The 18,618-nt window shown below is 38.0% G+C and overlaps 1 protein-coding gene across 1 annotated transcript in view; it reads left to right on the top strand.

The window, feature by feature from the left end:
* Positions 1-18,618, top strand: part of LOC143027305 (uncharacterized) — a 45,818-nt gene that overhangs the window by 25,985 nt on the left and 1,215 nt on the right. The window contains exon 2 of the mRNA XM_076188574.1: positions 12,194-12,497. Coding sequence (XP_076044689.1) covers positions 12,194-12,497 — 304 coding nt within the window. The remainder of the gene's footprint in view (positions 1-12,193; positions 12,498-18,618) is intronic.

The following is an 18,618-nucleotide window of genomic DNA, read 5'->3' as shown; positions in this document are numbered from 1 at the left end:
CATTGTTACATCCCATGTCAATTAATAAGGTTGAAGTGTGTTTGAAAGGAATCAATGTAGACTCTGAAGTAATTACAGTCCCAGAATCAGTTAAACTTAAAGGATTGAAGTGGGACTCAGGGATTTATAAGACAAATAAGAACAGAGTAGAAGTATTAGTAATTAATACTATGAATAAAGAGATAGTTTTAAAGAAAGGTACACAAATAGGATGTATTCAGGTGTGTACTAAACCTATTAAGAATTTAAATCAGAATAGTGAGGAGATAGAATTACCAACTTCATCAATTTGTTCAGTACAAGAAGGCATAGACTTAAGAAATAGATATAAAGAATTATTACAATCAACTAATTGCCCTGAGTTGGATGAAGCTTTATTTGCTTTGCTTATGAAACATAAAAAAACAATTGCTTTGCCGGGGGACGCCTTAGGCAAAACAACTGTTTTAAAACATCACATTAAGTTAAAACCAGGAACACAACCTATCTACATACCAGCCTACAGAGTTCCTCACTCTAAATTAGCTGTAGTAGATAAACTCATCACTGAAATGTTATCACAGGATATTATTGAACATAGTAAAAGTGAGTGGAATTTTCCGTTGATCTTAGTACCAAAGTCTGATGGGACTATGCGACCAGTTATTGATTACAGGGAACTGAATAAGCACACCATTCGTGACAGGTTACCATTACCCATTATCGGTGACATTTTGAGAAGTTTGGGAACTGAGAATAGATATTTTAGTACTATAGATATCAAATCAGCTTTTTGGCAAATAGAATTGCATGAAGATTCAAGAGAGTTCACAGCATTTTCTACTACAACAGGACATTATGAGTTCAAGAGAATGCCATTTGGGTTATGTAATAGTCCATTAACTTACATGAGATTAATGAATACTATTCTAGATGGATTGTTAGGAAACACTGCCAGTGTATTTCTAGATGACATTTTAATAGTTTCTCAGACTGCAGTGGAGCACTTTAAGAAATTAGATTTGATATTCTCAAGACTAGGAGAAGCTGGGTTAAAAGTAAAACTTGAAAAATGTAAGTTCTTGCAAGACAGTGTCATTTACTTAGGACATAAGATAGACAGACACGGGCTGAGTACAGTAAATTCAAAGGTTGACGCTGTCAAGAATTTTCCAGTTCCGACCAATGTAGACAAGGTTAGGAGCTTTGTGGGATTAACAGGATATTATAGAAAATTCATTCAAAGTTATGCTGACATTGCTAATCCACTAAGTTCTTTGTTGAGAAAGGACTCAAAGTTCATGTGGGGACCTGCGCAACAGCAAGCTTTTGACAAGTTGAAAGATAAACTCACGAGTTCACCTATTTTAATTTTTCCCAACTATGAAAAAGAATTTATTCTTTGTACTGATGCGTCTGACATAGGATTAGGAGGCATACTAATGCAAGAGAGAAATGGAACTTTGAAACCCATAGCTTACACATCCAGACTTTGTAATAGTGCGGAGAGAAACTATTCTATAACTGAAAGAGAAACTTTAGCAGTAATTTATTCTTTAGAAAGTTTTAGGGATATGATACTAGGGTATCCCATCAGAGTTTGGACTGATCACACAGCTATTCAGAACTTATTTAAGCATAAGAATCTTAGAGGCAGACTTGCTAGATGGTTTGCGATACTTCAGTGCTATGAAGTTCAATTTGAATATATTCCGGGTAGAAGGAATGTAGCAGATCCACTTTCTAGAAACATTAGTCAACCAATGACTGGGACTGGGTTGATTAATTTTGTTTGTAGTATAGAAGAATTAGTAACTTTAGATGAAGAAATGCTAATAAGAGAACAGGGAGATGATGAGACATGTGATTCAATAATCAAGCATTTGATGAACCCAAGAGGAGATCCTCCAAAGCTACCAAAGGGGTATAAGATAGAGGAATTTCATTTGATTAATGGAATTTTGTATAGGAAAACATTTGTAAATGGGAAAGATATTTCTAGAGGTCAAGTAAATCAGTTGGTTATACCACAAACTCTGGTAAATGAGATATTGAAGTTACTTCATGATAGTGATTGTAGTTCACATCCTGGAAAGGATAAAACTTATAGACAAGCACAACTTAAATACTTTTGGCTAGGAATGAAGAAAACTATATATGATTATATAGAAAAGTGTGTAAAATGTGTAAAGGTGAAGGGAAATACACCAAAACCTGCTCCTATACTCACCTATCCCATTCCACAGAAACCTTGGGAAAGAGTTCACATGGATACATTGGAATTACCAATGTCCGAGAACGGCTTTAAATACCTATTTGTTGCTATTGATTATTTTTCAAGATTTTGTATATTACAACCTATAATCAATAAGAAAGCTGAAACTATTGCTTCCGTAATCTATGATCAGATAATCTGTAATTTTACTACACCTAACATCCTAGTTTCAGATAATGGGACTGAATTTAATAACAAAATCTTGGAAAATCTATGTAGTGTATTCCACATCAAGAAAGTCAATATACTCGTTAACCATCCCCAAAGTAATGGAGTAGTAGAAAGGTTAAACAAAAAGATAATTATATGTCTTAGAACCCTAATAAGTCCTCATAGTGTAACTTGGGATACTTGGATTCCTTGTGTTAAGTGTACCCTGAACAATCAAATTAATGTAGCAACTGGGGATACACCTCATTTTATAATTTTTGGGGAGGACAAAACTCTGCCATATGAAATGTTGACTGCAGAGCAAAAACCCATATATAATATGGATGATTATATATCCAATAGGATAAATACTCTTCAAAGTATTCACCAAAGAGTTAGGAAACATATGCAGGTGTATTCACAAAAGATGAAGGAACAACAACACAAAATAGCTCATAAACTAAAACTGAAAATTGGGGAATTAGTAATGGTCAAATTAACCTCACCCAATAATAAACTTTCACCAAGGTACACTGGTCCATATAGGGTAATTGATTCTGCAGGTGGAAACAAGTTTAAACTTAAACATTTAGAATCAAGAGAAGAATTGATAGGACATTTAGATGACATAAGGAAAATTAGCTTGCAGATCTATGAAGATGATTATAGTAATACTTTGTGCATAAATATTAATAACCCTGGAGAATATGGAGAATATTATAATGATATTTTTCAAGAGTTGAACATTAATCTTGATGTATTTTACAGATAGTATTGACCATTTGTATGTATTTGGGATGGGAGACCTAAACAACTGGAACTTGGTGTCAAGCAGATACATGGAAACCTAAAACCTAGGATCTGCTGTTGTCAGACTTGGAACCTTAAGGACTTAAGGACCTCTCATCTGAGTACACACATGAGTATTGTAACCATTTTAAAGTAATAAGACTGTCTTTGGAAATGAAGTGTGTCGGAAAAAAATTTGAATATTGAACAAGAAGAGACACTCGAACTCTAGATTAGTGTGTTTGCAAATTAATTGCTATTGAAAAGATGATAATCCATTCAAATTTGAAAGTTAGTGCTCATAGTGAATTTTCTAATCAATTACATCCTTTCTGTAGACAATCTAAGAGAAAGCATGATCTCTTTTGTGTTCCGAGAGGCTTCGCATGAACTCTCTGGTTAGGAATATGTCTGTTATGAACAATTGTCATTACCAACGAATTTTGGTAGACCAGATCCCTCATTGTAACATACAAGGATCTCATTACCTGTTTTTCCCTAACAAGACAAAGGTATCAATAAATTGTCCCGGGTTGAGTCCTAAATTGGATTTGGTTGAAGGTCTTGTCTCTATTCAAGATAACTGCGAATTGCATGCAGACACTATTTCCACCATTTCTAATACCCTTAATAAAATGCATTTAACCGATGACACCTACATTTCAACCTTCAACTTCACATTGCCTGAAAACTCTCCTCCCTTGAAAATTAAGAGAAGACCATTGTCAAGATCTCCCTCAAATGATTTACATATACTACCAATCCTTATCATACCCTTACTTTCAGTGTTAGTGGCAGCACTGATTGCCTTTGTTGTATTCCGGAGATTGGCTCTGTCAAAGCAAATCAACCATGTAACCGCTTAATTCAATGCCTTATATATATTGAGATGCATGTTATTCACATTTATAGGTATTATGTTTATGTTTATTGCATGAATGATATATTTTGGAGGGTAGATTAACAATTACGCAAGGGTAGATTAGCTTATTCTAGAAATATATTAGCAAGCCCTGTAAGAGGGAAATAAGAAATTGGTCGGGACGACCAAGGGTAGCTGCCGAGCCCTGTAAGAGGCCGGTAGTGTACGAATGGAAATGAGCTAGGGCATTAGAATAATTCAGACTCGACGCCTGTGAGGGCGACGTTATGTCTATGTGAGGGCGACGTTATGTCTATGTAAACACACCGACGGTGGTGACTGTTTTATAATCGATGATGTAATCAAAACTCTGTAAGCGCAGGTTAGCTTCGTTTGACTAATGCTGAGGTAAACAATTTTGCTAGTGGCATTGGAATGGCTTTCCGGATTGGTGCAAGGTGGAGAAGGAGGAAAAAACTATTGGTGCATGAATTCAAAGTCACGCCCATAAGGAGTGACATTTATTTGAAAAGTCACTGGAGATTGGATTAGAAAAATTAGTGACGTCAGACGAAGGTAGCTTAGCGTAGGATACGGGATCTCGAGGAGAGAGGATCGAGAGACGATCTAGGGAGACGATCGAGAGAGACGATGTAGAGACGAGAGAAAGAGATCCTGAGTGTAACCAGAAGGTGAAATTACAGTGAAAGAAGAAAGAAAATTCACCACCCTTTTATTAACCCAAAGGACGAGAGAACTAGGCACGGGGCCTAGAAAATAGTGAGACTACTGCTTAAGAGGAACTTGAATATTTAGTGAAACTCACTTAACGAAGGCAAGGGGCCTTGAGACGAGTGATATTACAAGTCAAATTTAAGTGTAATGATCGAGGACCGACAGTGGTGGTGAAAGTGGTGACAAGGGGTGGTGAAAACTGGTAAAATACAGAACTAGTACATCACAGTATTTGTATACAGTACTAGTGTAGTACATGACTAGTACTTTATTGTACTAATGTCCTGTACTGTACTAGTACCGTGCTAGTAATGTACTAATCTTGTACTGTACTAGGATTTATTAGTACTTTACTAGTACTGTACTGAACATTACTAGTACTGTACTGAACATTATTAGTACTGTGCTTAACATTACTAGTACTGTGCTTAACATTACTAGTACTGTAGTGAACATTACTAATACTGTACTATATTGTTCTAGTACTGTTGAGACATTGGGACAATTATGAGAAAGGTAGAAGGGGGAAACACGGGTCTTGATCCGATTATTGAGTTTATTCCTGACCGGTTTCGCTTTAAAGTAGCTTCTTCAGAGGAATGATACTCTGGGTCGAAGTTGGCAGTATACATCATGAGCCAGGCCCACGTTTCCTCCTTGAGGAGGGGTTGGTACAATAAATTTTGTATCGATACTGATTTATATATATTAGGTCGGGCAGCCTAACACAGGGATTTTGTAGTGACAAAAATGTCAGACAGCTCTGTCGAGACATCACGGTGATACTTATTCTTATTTTCATATGTAATTTAGAAAATATTGTATAATGTATTTTGTTCTTATTTTACATATATTATATCGATGATGATTAATTCATCGTACCAACCACTCAAGTAGGGAACGTGGGCCTGACTCATGATATATACTGCCAACTTCGACCCAGAGTATCATTCCTCTGAAGAAGCTACTGTAAAGAGAAACCGGTCAGGAATAAACTCAATAATCGGATCAAGACCCGTGTTTCCACCTTCCACCTTTCTCATGTTCTAGTACTATACTAGTACTTTACTGTAATAGTAATCTAATGTACTAGTACTGTGCTGTTCTAGTACTGTACTATTACTATAAAAATATGTACTAGTGCCTTACTGTATTACAACTCTACTGGTGTCGGGTCACGGAGGGTAATTTGCGTACCTTGGGTCAACAGCCCGGTCAGCGATTTGGATGAAATGTACAGTAACCTAACAGCTTTAATTCTAAATGCACAAAAGCCAAGAATTCCACCTGAGTTTCTTTCACCTGTCTTTTATTTCCTCCTGTCCTTCTTGTTCCACACACAATCCTTGCACACTTTGTGACTCCCTCCTTGAACCATCCCCATTCCTCCTCCACACCTAGCTCTACTCTATCCTTCACTCCCTCCCACTCCTCCTTCAGCTTCTTGTACTCCTTCTCCTTTTCCTTTTCATTTAAAGAGTTCACTCTAAGAACCTCCCTACCTTTTGTCCCTTTCCTCTTTCTCCATCTATCCTCCACTCTCAACTTACCTTCCACCAAAAAATGATCTGATATTCTCCCACCCTCTCCCCTTGGCACATGTACATTCTTAACTCTTCCTATCATAATCCTATTTACCACTACATAGTCCATTAAAGCTCTATCTACCACCCTTCCATCCACCACCCTCTCCCATGTGTACTTATGCTTGACTTTCTTCCGAAACACTGTATTTGCTATCATCAACTCTCTTTCTAGACACATTTCCACCATCAACTCTCCACTACGATTCTTTCCTGGAACTCCACATTTCCCAACCATTCCATCAATTGGATAATTTCCTACCCTAGCATTAAGGTCTCCCAGTACTATTACATTGACATTTCTCCCTAAATCTTCTATGCACTCATTTAAATCTATCCAAAAAACCTCCCTTTCTTCTATACTTCTCACTGCCAGGCCCATATGCACTTTCCCAGTTTCACCTTCATCCACATTATCCTTTAGGAAACCTCCTTCCACTCCACTACACGTTTACCTATCTCTTCACTTACTAGTATAGCCACCCCTTCCCTCCCTCGCCCTCTCTTCACTCCTGAGAACCTCCCACTTACACTCCCAAACTTATACATCCATCTTTCTTCTCACAAACATACTACCTATCTCTTCCTTTTTACTCTCATCTGTACCACATCCACGCACATTAAAAGACCCAAACCTTAGGGTGCTGGTCGGAAAACTCCTAGACCCTCTTATGCCTTTATTTTTTTTTTAGGAATGTCCCCTGTGGGGCTACAAGGAGAAGGATGCCTAGTCCCAATCCCCGTCCCTTTCTTCTCGCCTCTTACGATCCAATTGGAAATACTTGGTGGCAGTATTCTTTTCCCCCACCACAGGGAAGGTAGGCGAAAAAGGAAATGAATATTCAGAGAAATTGTACAGGACAGTAACAAGGGGTTGGGGGACAGCATAACGGAGGGACAGTCGTAGTATAAAAGTGTCATCATTTCTCTATGAACAGTTTTCCTCTATCACAGACAAAATGATGTGTGGCTCTGGTCCGTAGGGGCGCCCCATATAGACCCTAAAGTATCAACTGCATGCTACTTTGCCACAATAACATGCAGCCAATACCCCAGACGGGGTACAATAATAGTACATTAATACTAGTACACTAGTACAAGTACAACAGTACACTAATATTAGTACACTAATTCATGTACTAATACACTTGTACAGTGGTACACAAGTACTAATACTCTAGTGAACTAGTACTACAATACACTAGTACTAGTACATTAGAAGTATTACTCTAGTACAAGTACACTAGTATACTATCACTAGTACACTAGTTTGAGTACACTAGTACTAAAACACTAGTGTGTAATACTAGTACTAGTACACTTGTATATTAGTACTAGTACAGTAATACACTAGTACGTTAGTCCTAATACAAGAGTACATTAGTACTAACACACTAGTACTACTACACTAATACACAGTACAATTACACTAATACAATAGTATTAGTACAAAGGATTACAAAGGCGGAGCATGCCGACAGGAGACCTTTTGATCCATATCTAGGTCGGATGAAAAAAAAAAAAAAAAAAAAAAAAAAAAAAAGCACTAGTTCAACAGCACACTAACACTAGTACACAATTACTAGTACTAGCACACTAACTATAATACATAATTACTAGAACAGTACAACTAGTATACAATTAAACTGATACTAAACTAATACATTAGTACTAATACACTAGTACATTATTTCTAATACTAGTACACAAATAACAAGAAATAGTACACTACTACACCAGTGCAAATGCACATGTATTATTACACTAATACACTAGTACTAGTACACAAATACTAGTACATTAGTGCTTGTACATTTGTACACTAGTACCAGTAAGATAGTACTAGCACTAATACACTAGTACCAGTACACTAATACACTAGTACAAGTAAAACAGTACACTAATACTAGTACTAACACTAGAACTAGTACACTAATATTGTACAGTAGAATTAAAGTACAAAGGATTACAAAGGCGGAGCATGCCAACATGAGACCTTTTGATCCATATCTAGGTCGGATGAAAAAAAAGAAAAAAAAAAAAAAATATATATTAATAAAATAAAAAATAAAAAATATAATAATGTAAATAACAAATAAAATACATGAATAAATGCATAGGTATAGTTAAATAATAAACAAACAGGTAAATAGTAAATAATAATACACTAGTACAATAATAATGGTACACTATTACTAGTACGCTAATATTACACTAGTTCTAATACATTAGCAGTAGTACACTAGTACTAGTGCACTGATTAGTACACTAATATACTAGTGCAATAGTACCAGTGCAGTTGTACACTAGAAATATTTCTCATCTTTACACAAGCATAATAATACGCTCGTAACAGTACACTAGTACATTAGAACTATTATTCTAACACCCTAATAAACTAGTACTAGTACTCTGATAAACTAGTACACTAAAACACTATTACTAGTAACCTAAAACAATTACTAGTTCACTAGTACCAGTAAAATAGTGCACTAGTGCACTATTACTAGCACTTTAGTTATAAGGAAAAAATAAATTACAACTCTGGTACACCAAAAATACTAGTATACTAATGTACTAATACACTTATACTAGTACACTAGTACTATTACAATAGTAAACAATACGAATACACTAGTATATTAATATAATAGTACACTAGTACATTAACACTAATAAAATAGTACATTAATACTAGTGTAGTAGTACATTAGCACACAAGTATACTAGTTTTAGTACGCTAGTAATAGTACACTAATACAGTAGTATTACAGTAGTACTAATGAACTAGTACACTAATAATATTTCATTAATAGACTAGTATATTTTAAGTACACTTGTACACTAGTGTATTAATACTTGCACAGTAATACACTAGTACTAGTACACTAGTACTAGTACACTAATGGTAATATACTAGCACACTAGTACTAGCACACTAATGCTAGTATTCTTGTATACTAGTACACTGGTATAATTAAACTGGTACAGATACAGTATTACATTTGTACCATTACACTAGCACTAATACACTAGTACTACATTAGTACTAATAGAATAGTACATTATTACTAGTACACATACTAGTATTAGTACGCATGTACTACTGTAGTTCACTAATACGCCAGTACTATGCACTAATACTAATGAACCAGTACACAAATACTATTTCACTAATAGACTAGTATACAATTTTTTACACTTGTACTACTAATGTACTAATACTTATACAATAGTACTAGTACACTAATACTAGTTTACTCGCACACTAGTAATATTACACTAGTATTTTTACCCAAGTACTAGCACACTGATGCAAGTATTCTTGTACATTAGCACTACTACACTAGTACTAGAACATTAGTACTATTACACTAGTACTAATGCAATGATAAACTAGTACTAAATTAGCACTAGTATGCTAGTACATTAGCGCACTACTACACTAGTACTATTACTCTAGTACATTAGATCTAATTTAATATTACACCAGTAGTAGTACACTAAAACACTAGTACTGGTACACTGATATTAGTACAGTAGTACTAGTAATTTTATTAGGAAAAATAAATTAGCACACTAGTAATAGTATTCAAGTACATTAGTAATAGTACACTAATGTACTACTACACTTAGACTAGTACACGAGTACATTTGTACTATTACAATAGTACGTTAGTAAACTAGTATTAGTATACTAGAACACTAGTACTAATACATTAGTAGTACTACATTAACACTAATAAAATAGTACATAATTTACATTAGTACTAGCAATTTATTAGGAAAAATAAATTAGTACACTAGTAATATTTGAGTACATTAGTACACTAACATACTACACTTACACTAGTACTAATACAATTGTACACTAGAACTAATGATAGTACTAGTATACTAGTAAAATAGTAAGAAATACAATAGTACTAATACTAGTCCATTAGCACTAGTATACTAGTACTTGTGTACTATTACTAATCACTAGTACTAATACACCAGTACACTAGTACTATTTCACTAGTACATTATTTCACTATGACACTTGTGCATCATAACATTACTATGTTAGTGCACTAGTACTAATACCCTAATATACTAGGACTAATACCCTAATAAACTAGTACTAATACCATAATCTAGTACTAGTACACTGATAATTTAGTTGTTAGGAAAAATACATTACAATAGTAATAGTAATCAAGTACACTAGTACTAGCACACAGGGACTAGTTCAGTAGTACTAGTACACAAAAACTGGTACACTTACTAGTACACATACTAGTACATTAGTACTATTACAATATTATTAACACACTATTACAATTATTACTAATACACTACTACCTTCATACTATTACAGTAGTACACTTGTAACAGTATACTAGTACACTAAAAATAGTACGCCAATACTAATGCACTAATAGTACATTAGTACTAATTTTAAGGAGGGAAGCGTGTTAGTGTTGGGCGCGAATTCGTAGGATGGAGACGGATAGGTGGCTGGCTGGAAGCGTGTCGTGTGGGAAGAGGACAACACCCTGATCATTACATTGGTGCCAACGCGAGGGTTGAAGAAAGGAGGCAGAAATGCATTTAGATCGCTGCATCACTTACATCATTCTCTGCACCAACCAACCCACCTCTACGAGACATCCATCGGACTGTAACTGTTACTTGAAGCAATTTGGCCTGCGCCCGCCCAGTGACAGACAGACGCTGACGAATAGGCTCCAGACTACACGAATCGCGGTTGCCTGCCTATAATGAATGCCTATGTATTTGATTAATTATTGACATAGTTTTTTATGAATTTATCATTTTTTTTTTGGCATCCGACCTAGATATGGACCAAAAGGTCTCCTGTCGGCATGCATGCTCTGCCTTATAGACTAGTACATTAGTACTAGTACAGTAGTAAACTAGCACTAGTATTGTACTATTACTAGTGGAAGTGTACTAGTATTAATGTACTAGGGTACTAGTACTAGTGTACTAGTACAGTAGTACTAGTGTACCAATATACTAGCACTATTGTACTAATACTAATGTTAGTATACTAGTATTTGTGTGTTAGTGTTTTAGTACTAATACTAGAGTACTAGTACAAATGCACTAGTGCACTAGTAGTGTACTAGTACTAGTGCACCAGAATATTAGCACTAGTGTAGGATTACTAATGAACAAATATACTAGTATTAGTGTACTCCCGGCGCCAATAGGCAGTGGATGGGTCTTCCGTCACTGCCAAACGCACGAGGTAAGGTGCAGGCAGATCCACTGACTACCACGTTATTATACCCGTTGCACTGAGATCTGGCCGTTAGGGCGGAGCACTGGGAGTTCCCCTGTGGTGCCACATATAATTATTCTATAATTTCATTTTATTTTATAATTCTATTTTATAATTTCATAATGTTGCCTCATATGATTATATTATAATTTTTTGTCACACACCACCACTGAGGTAAAAATCAAAGCAATGTTTTCTATACAAAGGTTTCGTTTCTTTAAGTCTAGATATGGCATATGTGCATGAGAGAGCGACGTTGCCGCTACATCTAATCTCTGGCCCCGCCCCCCTCATACTGCATTCAGAAAACATTGCATCCACATGCACGTTCTCGCCATGGATGCCCACATGTGGCAACACCGGGAGATCTCCTAGCCCCGCCTTATCGGCCAATTCTCCTTGCGCTGACTATAGTACACCATGTCCACACCGAGTACTAGTGCATATTGGTCACGACAAGACACTATAACTTTGATTGATATATATAAATCATATGAATGTCTGTGGAATGTAAGGTGTTTTGATTACAGAAATAGAGACAAACGTGCTGCAGCAATAAGGGATATAGCACAGACAATAAGCAGGAGTGTTAATGATGTAAAAAAGAAATTGGATTCCCTCAGAAACCAACATCGGCGAGAATTGAGGCTAATGTGCACATCGAAGAAATCAGGAGCTGGGTCAGATGAAATTCATACACACAAGTTGTGGTGCTTTGACATATTGTCATTCCTGAACGATGGTGATTCTATGCGGCCAGCTGTGTCAAATATGTCAAGCACCGCGAGCAATCAGACTACAGAAACAGTATCCGAGGATGTTTCTGATTCCGAGGTACGTATGTACTTACTATTCTCTCTCTCTCTCTTTCTCTCTCTAAGTATATAACCAATTTTCAATCATATGCTTCACATAAGGGTAATGAAATCCAACAATTACTTTCAGACAGCCTGTATAGGTATATTACAAAATCAGCCAGTTTTACCATGTAAAATAGGTGTCTTGAGTTAAGGGAGACTGCAATCGTTCACGTTAAACAAGCATTTCATAGTCCCACTTTTAATGTGTATTCAGTGTCTGTGAATTAATTTTTATCATAAGGTACAAAATCACAGTATGAACAATAGTCCCATCAACAATAATTCCTGATACATAATTCGTATGTAAATGTGATAGAGGGAGTGTTGATAACAAAAGTGATGGTGGACAACGAGGGGATGAGGGAAACGTGTGACAGGGCATAGAGGCCGAGGTGGTGAGTGCGGCGAAGGAGGGTTATCTGGGGGAATGGGGAGGGGCACCTACACAATTATACATTTGCCATTCTATACTGCCATTGTACAGCACCCTCTGCATTGAAGTAGTTCATGTACTGGCTACGGATATTGTTGCAATTCGACAGGGATGGGGCGGTCTATCATCGGTCGAACCTGGGTTTTGTCGAATCATGATGCAGTTTTTCCCATAGGAATACGTTGTAATTAAGGGGGATAGGGACCGACCTCCAGCCCAGACCCCCCCAAAATATCACTATGACCTCTAAAAAACACTAACTTAGACTAAATCAGTAATACTAAAGACTTCATTTATGTCTAATTTTGTTTATTAAACACATTAAGCTGCTGTACAGTACATTTTTGGTGGTGGATGTTGTGGCCTGCAAGTCCTCCCACAGTGACAAGGCACGCTCCTGCACGAGCCCCATGCTGATCGGCATCTTGCGTTGTCCTGTCCTGTCCTCTATCCACTTGATCAACATGTCCTCCATCGTGTGGATACGGGAGTCCCTTGAGCCACGGAGAACAAGGGAAGTCGTGGAAGATGTTGATGCAGCGGCCTGGCGGTACTTGTCCCTGTTCTTCCAAATCGTTGATACTGTTGATCTCGGGACACCCATTTCCGCTGCAACGGCTGAATGAGCCATACCTGCCTCACCCTTTCTTATAAGCTCAAGCTTATCTTTGAAAGGCAGGAAAATGTGTTTCTTAGGGGTGGGGCCGGAGGTGGATTTGCGCGGCATGGTGGAGGTGGAACAGCGGAGCGTGGCTTGCCTCGACGATGGCTGGGGCGAGAGTGAGATAGAGTGGCGCTGCTGGCGCATTACTTCTGGAGCCAGGGGTCATTTGCATGCATAAGAGTGCCACTCAGTTTCTCTCTTGATCTGGTTAGAGGGTCACCTCAGACATCTGAAAAATCAAGGTGGACGCTCAGCTGACTGGCAGCAGGGTAGATATTTGAGGATTTATGATGGGCGTCGGCTTTCGAAATAATGACCAAAATCTGGGGTAGGGGAAAGTTAATTTGACCTGGAACGGTCAGTTTTCAATTGCAATTGGTCAAGACCAGAGGTCATCAGAGGTCAAACTATGACGTAAAACGTCACCTGCTTAAAATCTGGGCCTCCAAACACAAAATGATACCATAGTATAGGAAAAAATGATAGTTTATTCTTCATATTTCTCTTATTTCTAACTTAGGTCATGGGTAAGTTTTTAAATTAACAATGGAGGAAATATGGTAATAATTAAACGCTTGGTGGCTAACTCAAAATTGACCAAAATTTGGAAAAATAAATATTTTGGCCAAAAACGCTGAAAATTATAAAGTCAGTCTAGTGAAACAAATAAGTGACAAAGTTAACAAATCAAACAATAATTAAAGTGTTAAAATAAACTTTCATGTTTTCCATGCTTTGTATCCTATTTTAGAGAACTTTGAAATGCCAATTTTGACTTAAACACTAATATATGTCTGTTTTTTTACTGTTTCGTTTCATCCACAGGTCTTGTTCAGATACCTAGATACAGATCCTCTAACATATCTACAATGGGTTCTTACAGCCATTGTTTATGACACAGTTACAGTATTCACAACACTGCAACCCCAATTTTCTACAGGGGCATCTCTTCGTGGCGCATGATTGGCATTTACATGGGTGCGGAAAATCCTCTGGCAGAAGAACCACCATCTTGTCTGGCACCAACATGTTACCTTCTCCGAGGTAACCAAATTTGGTTGGGTCTATAGACACCTGGGAATGGTCAAGACAATGCATTTGAAGATAAGAACCATACAATGCCCTCATGATATGACCATGCAATGCTCGGCTGGTAGGAGGAAGGTCCAAAATGGTTGTCTTACTGTGATGGTACAAGTGATATCGGAGTTCATCCATTGACTTATAAGTCTCTGACTTAATGTATACCTTCACAAGATACTGTTCAGTGAGCGCCAGATCTACTTCCAAATCCTTGCCAAAATCACTCAAGTATTGCATAGGATTTGCCTTCACCCCAGTAGATTTTGTGCCGAATTTACTGATTGAATCACACCCAGTTAAAACTGCATGGCTATGATAACATCACAGAAATTCTCCCCCAACCTCTCCGCTATTGTGTGGAGAGGAAGATACCTTGTTGTATTCCCTACACCAACGCGTATCCAGAACTCAATCAGCCCATGTTCTTTAAACAATTTCCAGTAATACAGCCCCAGAACTACAACATCAGTGTCATTCGAGAGGAGCACAACGCTCTTTGATCCAGATTTGACAGCATCAAGCGTGTGCGGAATCAAACGAACATCAGCTTCTTCAATATAGACATCAAGATTTGGCAAAACGTGAAACTACCATTCAATACAGCTTTACAAGGTTCCATATTCTCTCCACCCATTGCACTAACAACCAGTTCAGTCTTTTTATTCTGTTCCTCTAAGATGTGACACCTAAGCGCCTTCTGCAACTTGGTTTTATTTGACGATGATGCCTAAAATGCATCTTTTGACACCGGCAACCTTGTTTCTTTACCAAGTTCATTTATCTCAATTGGGTTTGTGGTGCACCGTCTGATACGCTCACTGTCTTTAACTGACCAGTCAATGTATGTGTCAAAGACAAAGTCAATTCGCTTTGAATTGATACTCATGCTGTAGACACTTTTCAAAAAGTTGGTACAGAGATCACTGCACGTCTTAATAGACCCAAGCTGCATTCGGCGCACCCAACCCATCACATCTACAATGGTAGCTGTCTGTTCTGGTGACCATGTTTTTGGTGAACCATAGTCATCATCTGAGAGAACTTTTTCCAGTTCAGCACAAAGGTCACTCTTTTGTGACTTGATCATAAGCCCTTTGCCATCAAAAAGATAGCAGGCATCAACCAGGTCATACTTCAACAAATCTTCTATGTCATATCCTCGCATGCGTGCTATGTCAAATAGCTTCTGTTCTTCAGCTAACTGCTTTAGACCTTTATCCTTTTGTTCACTTGCTACAGCTGACTTCCCAGGTTCAGGACCCTTGAATGTTTTTAGATTGTTCTTATGAATTGTGTCGAAGACAGATCTCTTTTTCGTTACAAATGTCTCTGTCTGATATGTTTCATAGAGCTCAGTGGACTTTGATTTGAAATTAAGCAAACTTTTGCTTACATCATTAGAGACAATTTCCTGGGTGATGATATTGTAGAGTTTTCCACCATCACTACCAACATCGGTTGGGACCAACACAGAATTCTCATGCTGCTGGATGTAACGAATGATACCCCGAATGTCAGTTTCACTGGCCAAAGTAGCTGGTTTGGTAAACTCATGATTCACCAGTAGCTCTGTGCTGGCTAATTCAATGCCACTCAACTCTCGCTGTTTATGCAACACAGCTAGCATTTCATGATGTATCATTTGCCATTGAGCCACGTACGCTTTCCTCTTGGTATTGCCAATAATACCACTGTCATTTTTTGCAGATTTGTTTATTGTCTGCTCCAGACACATGTCTGCACCCACTGCAACAAAATACCCTTGTGTTCTCTTGACTGAAAACCGTCCTGCCAAGAAATTCTCATGGATATGAGGTGCCGTTTCAGGCAGTCGCCTCATGTCTTCGAGGTAAGCCGACCCCCAACGAAGATAGTTCGTACGATCACAACCAGCAAATAGTGACAAGACTAGCTGTACACTGTGCAAGTGTAATTCCCAATTGCTCTCTCTATCTGTTCGCACTAGATCCCTCAAACTGTTTACCATTTAGACAAATTGATCCCAAAATGCAAATGTCTGCAATTCAAGGCACCGATGGGATCGAAATCTCTTAAAATCATCTAACATTTGAGACGAACTGTCCAAGAATGTCTGCAACAGCCGTTTGTTCTCATCCCGATGCTTTTCAGCCACAGCCGATTTCATCATGGACAGAAGCTGAAGCTCAGCCATATATATTTCAATTCCGTTCACTCTAAAGAATTCGGTCCACTGCAACCGCTCTACACATTCTGCTAACATCATGAGCCCCTTTAAAGATCTCACATAATGTGACCCTTCAAAGACTGATTTCACTACATTTTGACCAAACACTTCAGCCTCCACTAAGGCTGTCTCAGCACCACTACCTTTCACGTACTTGCCAATTGCACCCATGGCAGCTTTTATCATATGGAATGAACCCAGAAGCAAGATCAAGTTGCTGAATTCATCAGGCCTATGCATCATAATTTCCCTGGCAATATGATACACACCTTCATCACTAGGATATTGCAGAAAGTACAGTTTGTATCTGTCTTGTTCATCAAAGGGCCAGATTAATGTGATCTCCACTGTATATGATGTAGAATAGTGTACATTACTACCTGGGCCTTACTGTGCATCTAGCTCTGCTGACCCTGCCGTACCATGGGGATCAATCTAAAATAAGAGTATAGGCATGGTCTCCTAGCTAATACAGGGCTTTAAATAATCAAAATGCACTGTATGCAATATTCACATTCCAGAAAGCGAACTGGTGATATTCACCAAAAAAGTGAAAAAACGGGAAACCACTCCCCCAGCATGTACTATCGAGAGATTCACTGAATCTCGGTCAAATGATGTAACAAGAGATTTGATTTGTATTTGTGTTTATCTGATTAATGATCTGGAAAAAGAAGTTGAATAAAGCAAGTTTGTAATTGATCTGTCATTTGCGGCATTTTCTGGCCAAAATATAGATTTTTTCCAAATTTTGGTCAATTTTGAGTTGGCTAACAAAGGATTAATTATTACCATATTTTCTCCATTGTTGATTTAAAACTTACCCATGATCTGAGGTAGAAATAAGAGAAATATGAAGAATAGACTATCATTTTTTCCTATACTATGGTATCATTTTATGTTTGGAGGCCCAGATTTTAAGCAGGTGACGTTTTACGTCATAGTTTGACCTCTGGTAACCTCTGGTCTTGACCAATTGCAATGATATAACCATCATTATAAAGCTGACACTTAGTGAATTCAAATGAGTGGTCATTCATTAAATTTCATTGAAAACTGACCGTTCCAGGTCAAACTGACTTTCCCCTACCCCAGATTTTGGTCATTATTCCGAAAGCCGACGCCCATCATAAATCCTCAAATATCTACCCTGCTGCCAGTCAGCTGAGCGTCCACCTTGATTTTTCAGATGTCTGAGGTGACCCTCTAACCATATCAAGAGAGAAACTGAGTGGCACTCTTATGCATGCAAATGACCCCTGGCTCCTGGAGTACATCGGGAGTGGCGGCAAATTCGACCGGGTGCGTGGCGCGAGAGATTTGAATGTCGAATTGTCGAGTCTGGCTGCCGAACCTTGAGGGTTGGGCATAAATTAGCTACTGTCGAATTTGCGATAATTCGAATTGCGAACGGTCGAATTGCGGTGACCCCCTGTAGTGGCAGATCCCGAACCACATCGTTGCAACTCCAACAACGGTGCTACGCGCCAGTCACCAGGAATTATTGTTCCCCTACGAAAATCCTCCGAGTCCACAGCTCCCTGAGGTGTGTATTGGCTACCAAAATCCCGTCTGAGGTAGTTATGCAGTGCCGTGCATGCAAGGACAACTTTTTCAATTTTCCCAGGGGATAGACTAATTGGCGATAAAAACACCCTAAACCTATTAGTGAGAATGCCAAATGCATTCTCAACAGTGCGCCTAGCCCT

The sequence above is a fragment of the Oratosquilla oratoria genome, chromosome 8, assembly GCF_046742065.1.
Source record: "Oratosquilla oratoria isolate Oo_2021 chromosome 8, ASM4674206v1, whole genome shotgun sequence".
Taxonomy (NCBI): Eukaryota; Metazoa; Arthropoda; class Malacostraca; order Stomatopoda; family Squillidae; genus Oratosquilla; species Oratosquilla oratoria.
Note: the sequence above shows the minus strand (reverse complement) of the source record. Positions and strands in the feature narration are given on the sequence as shown.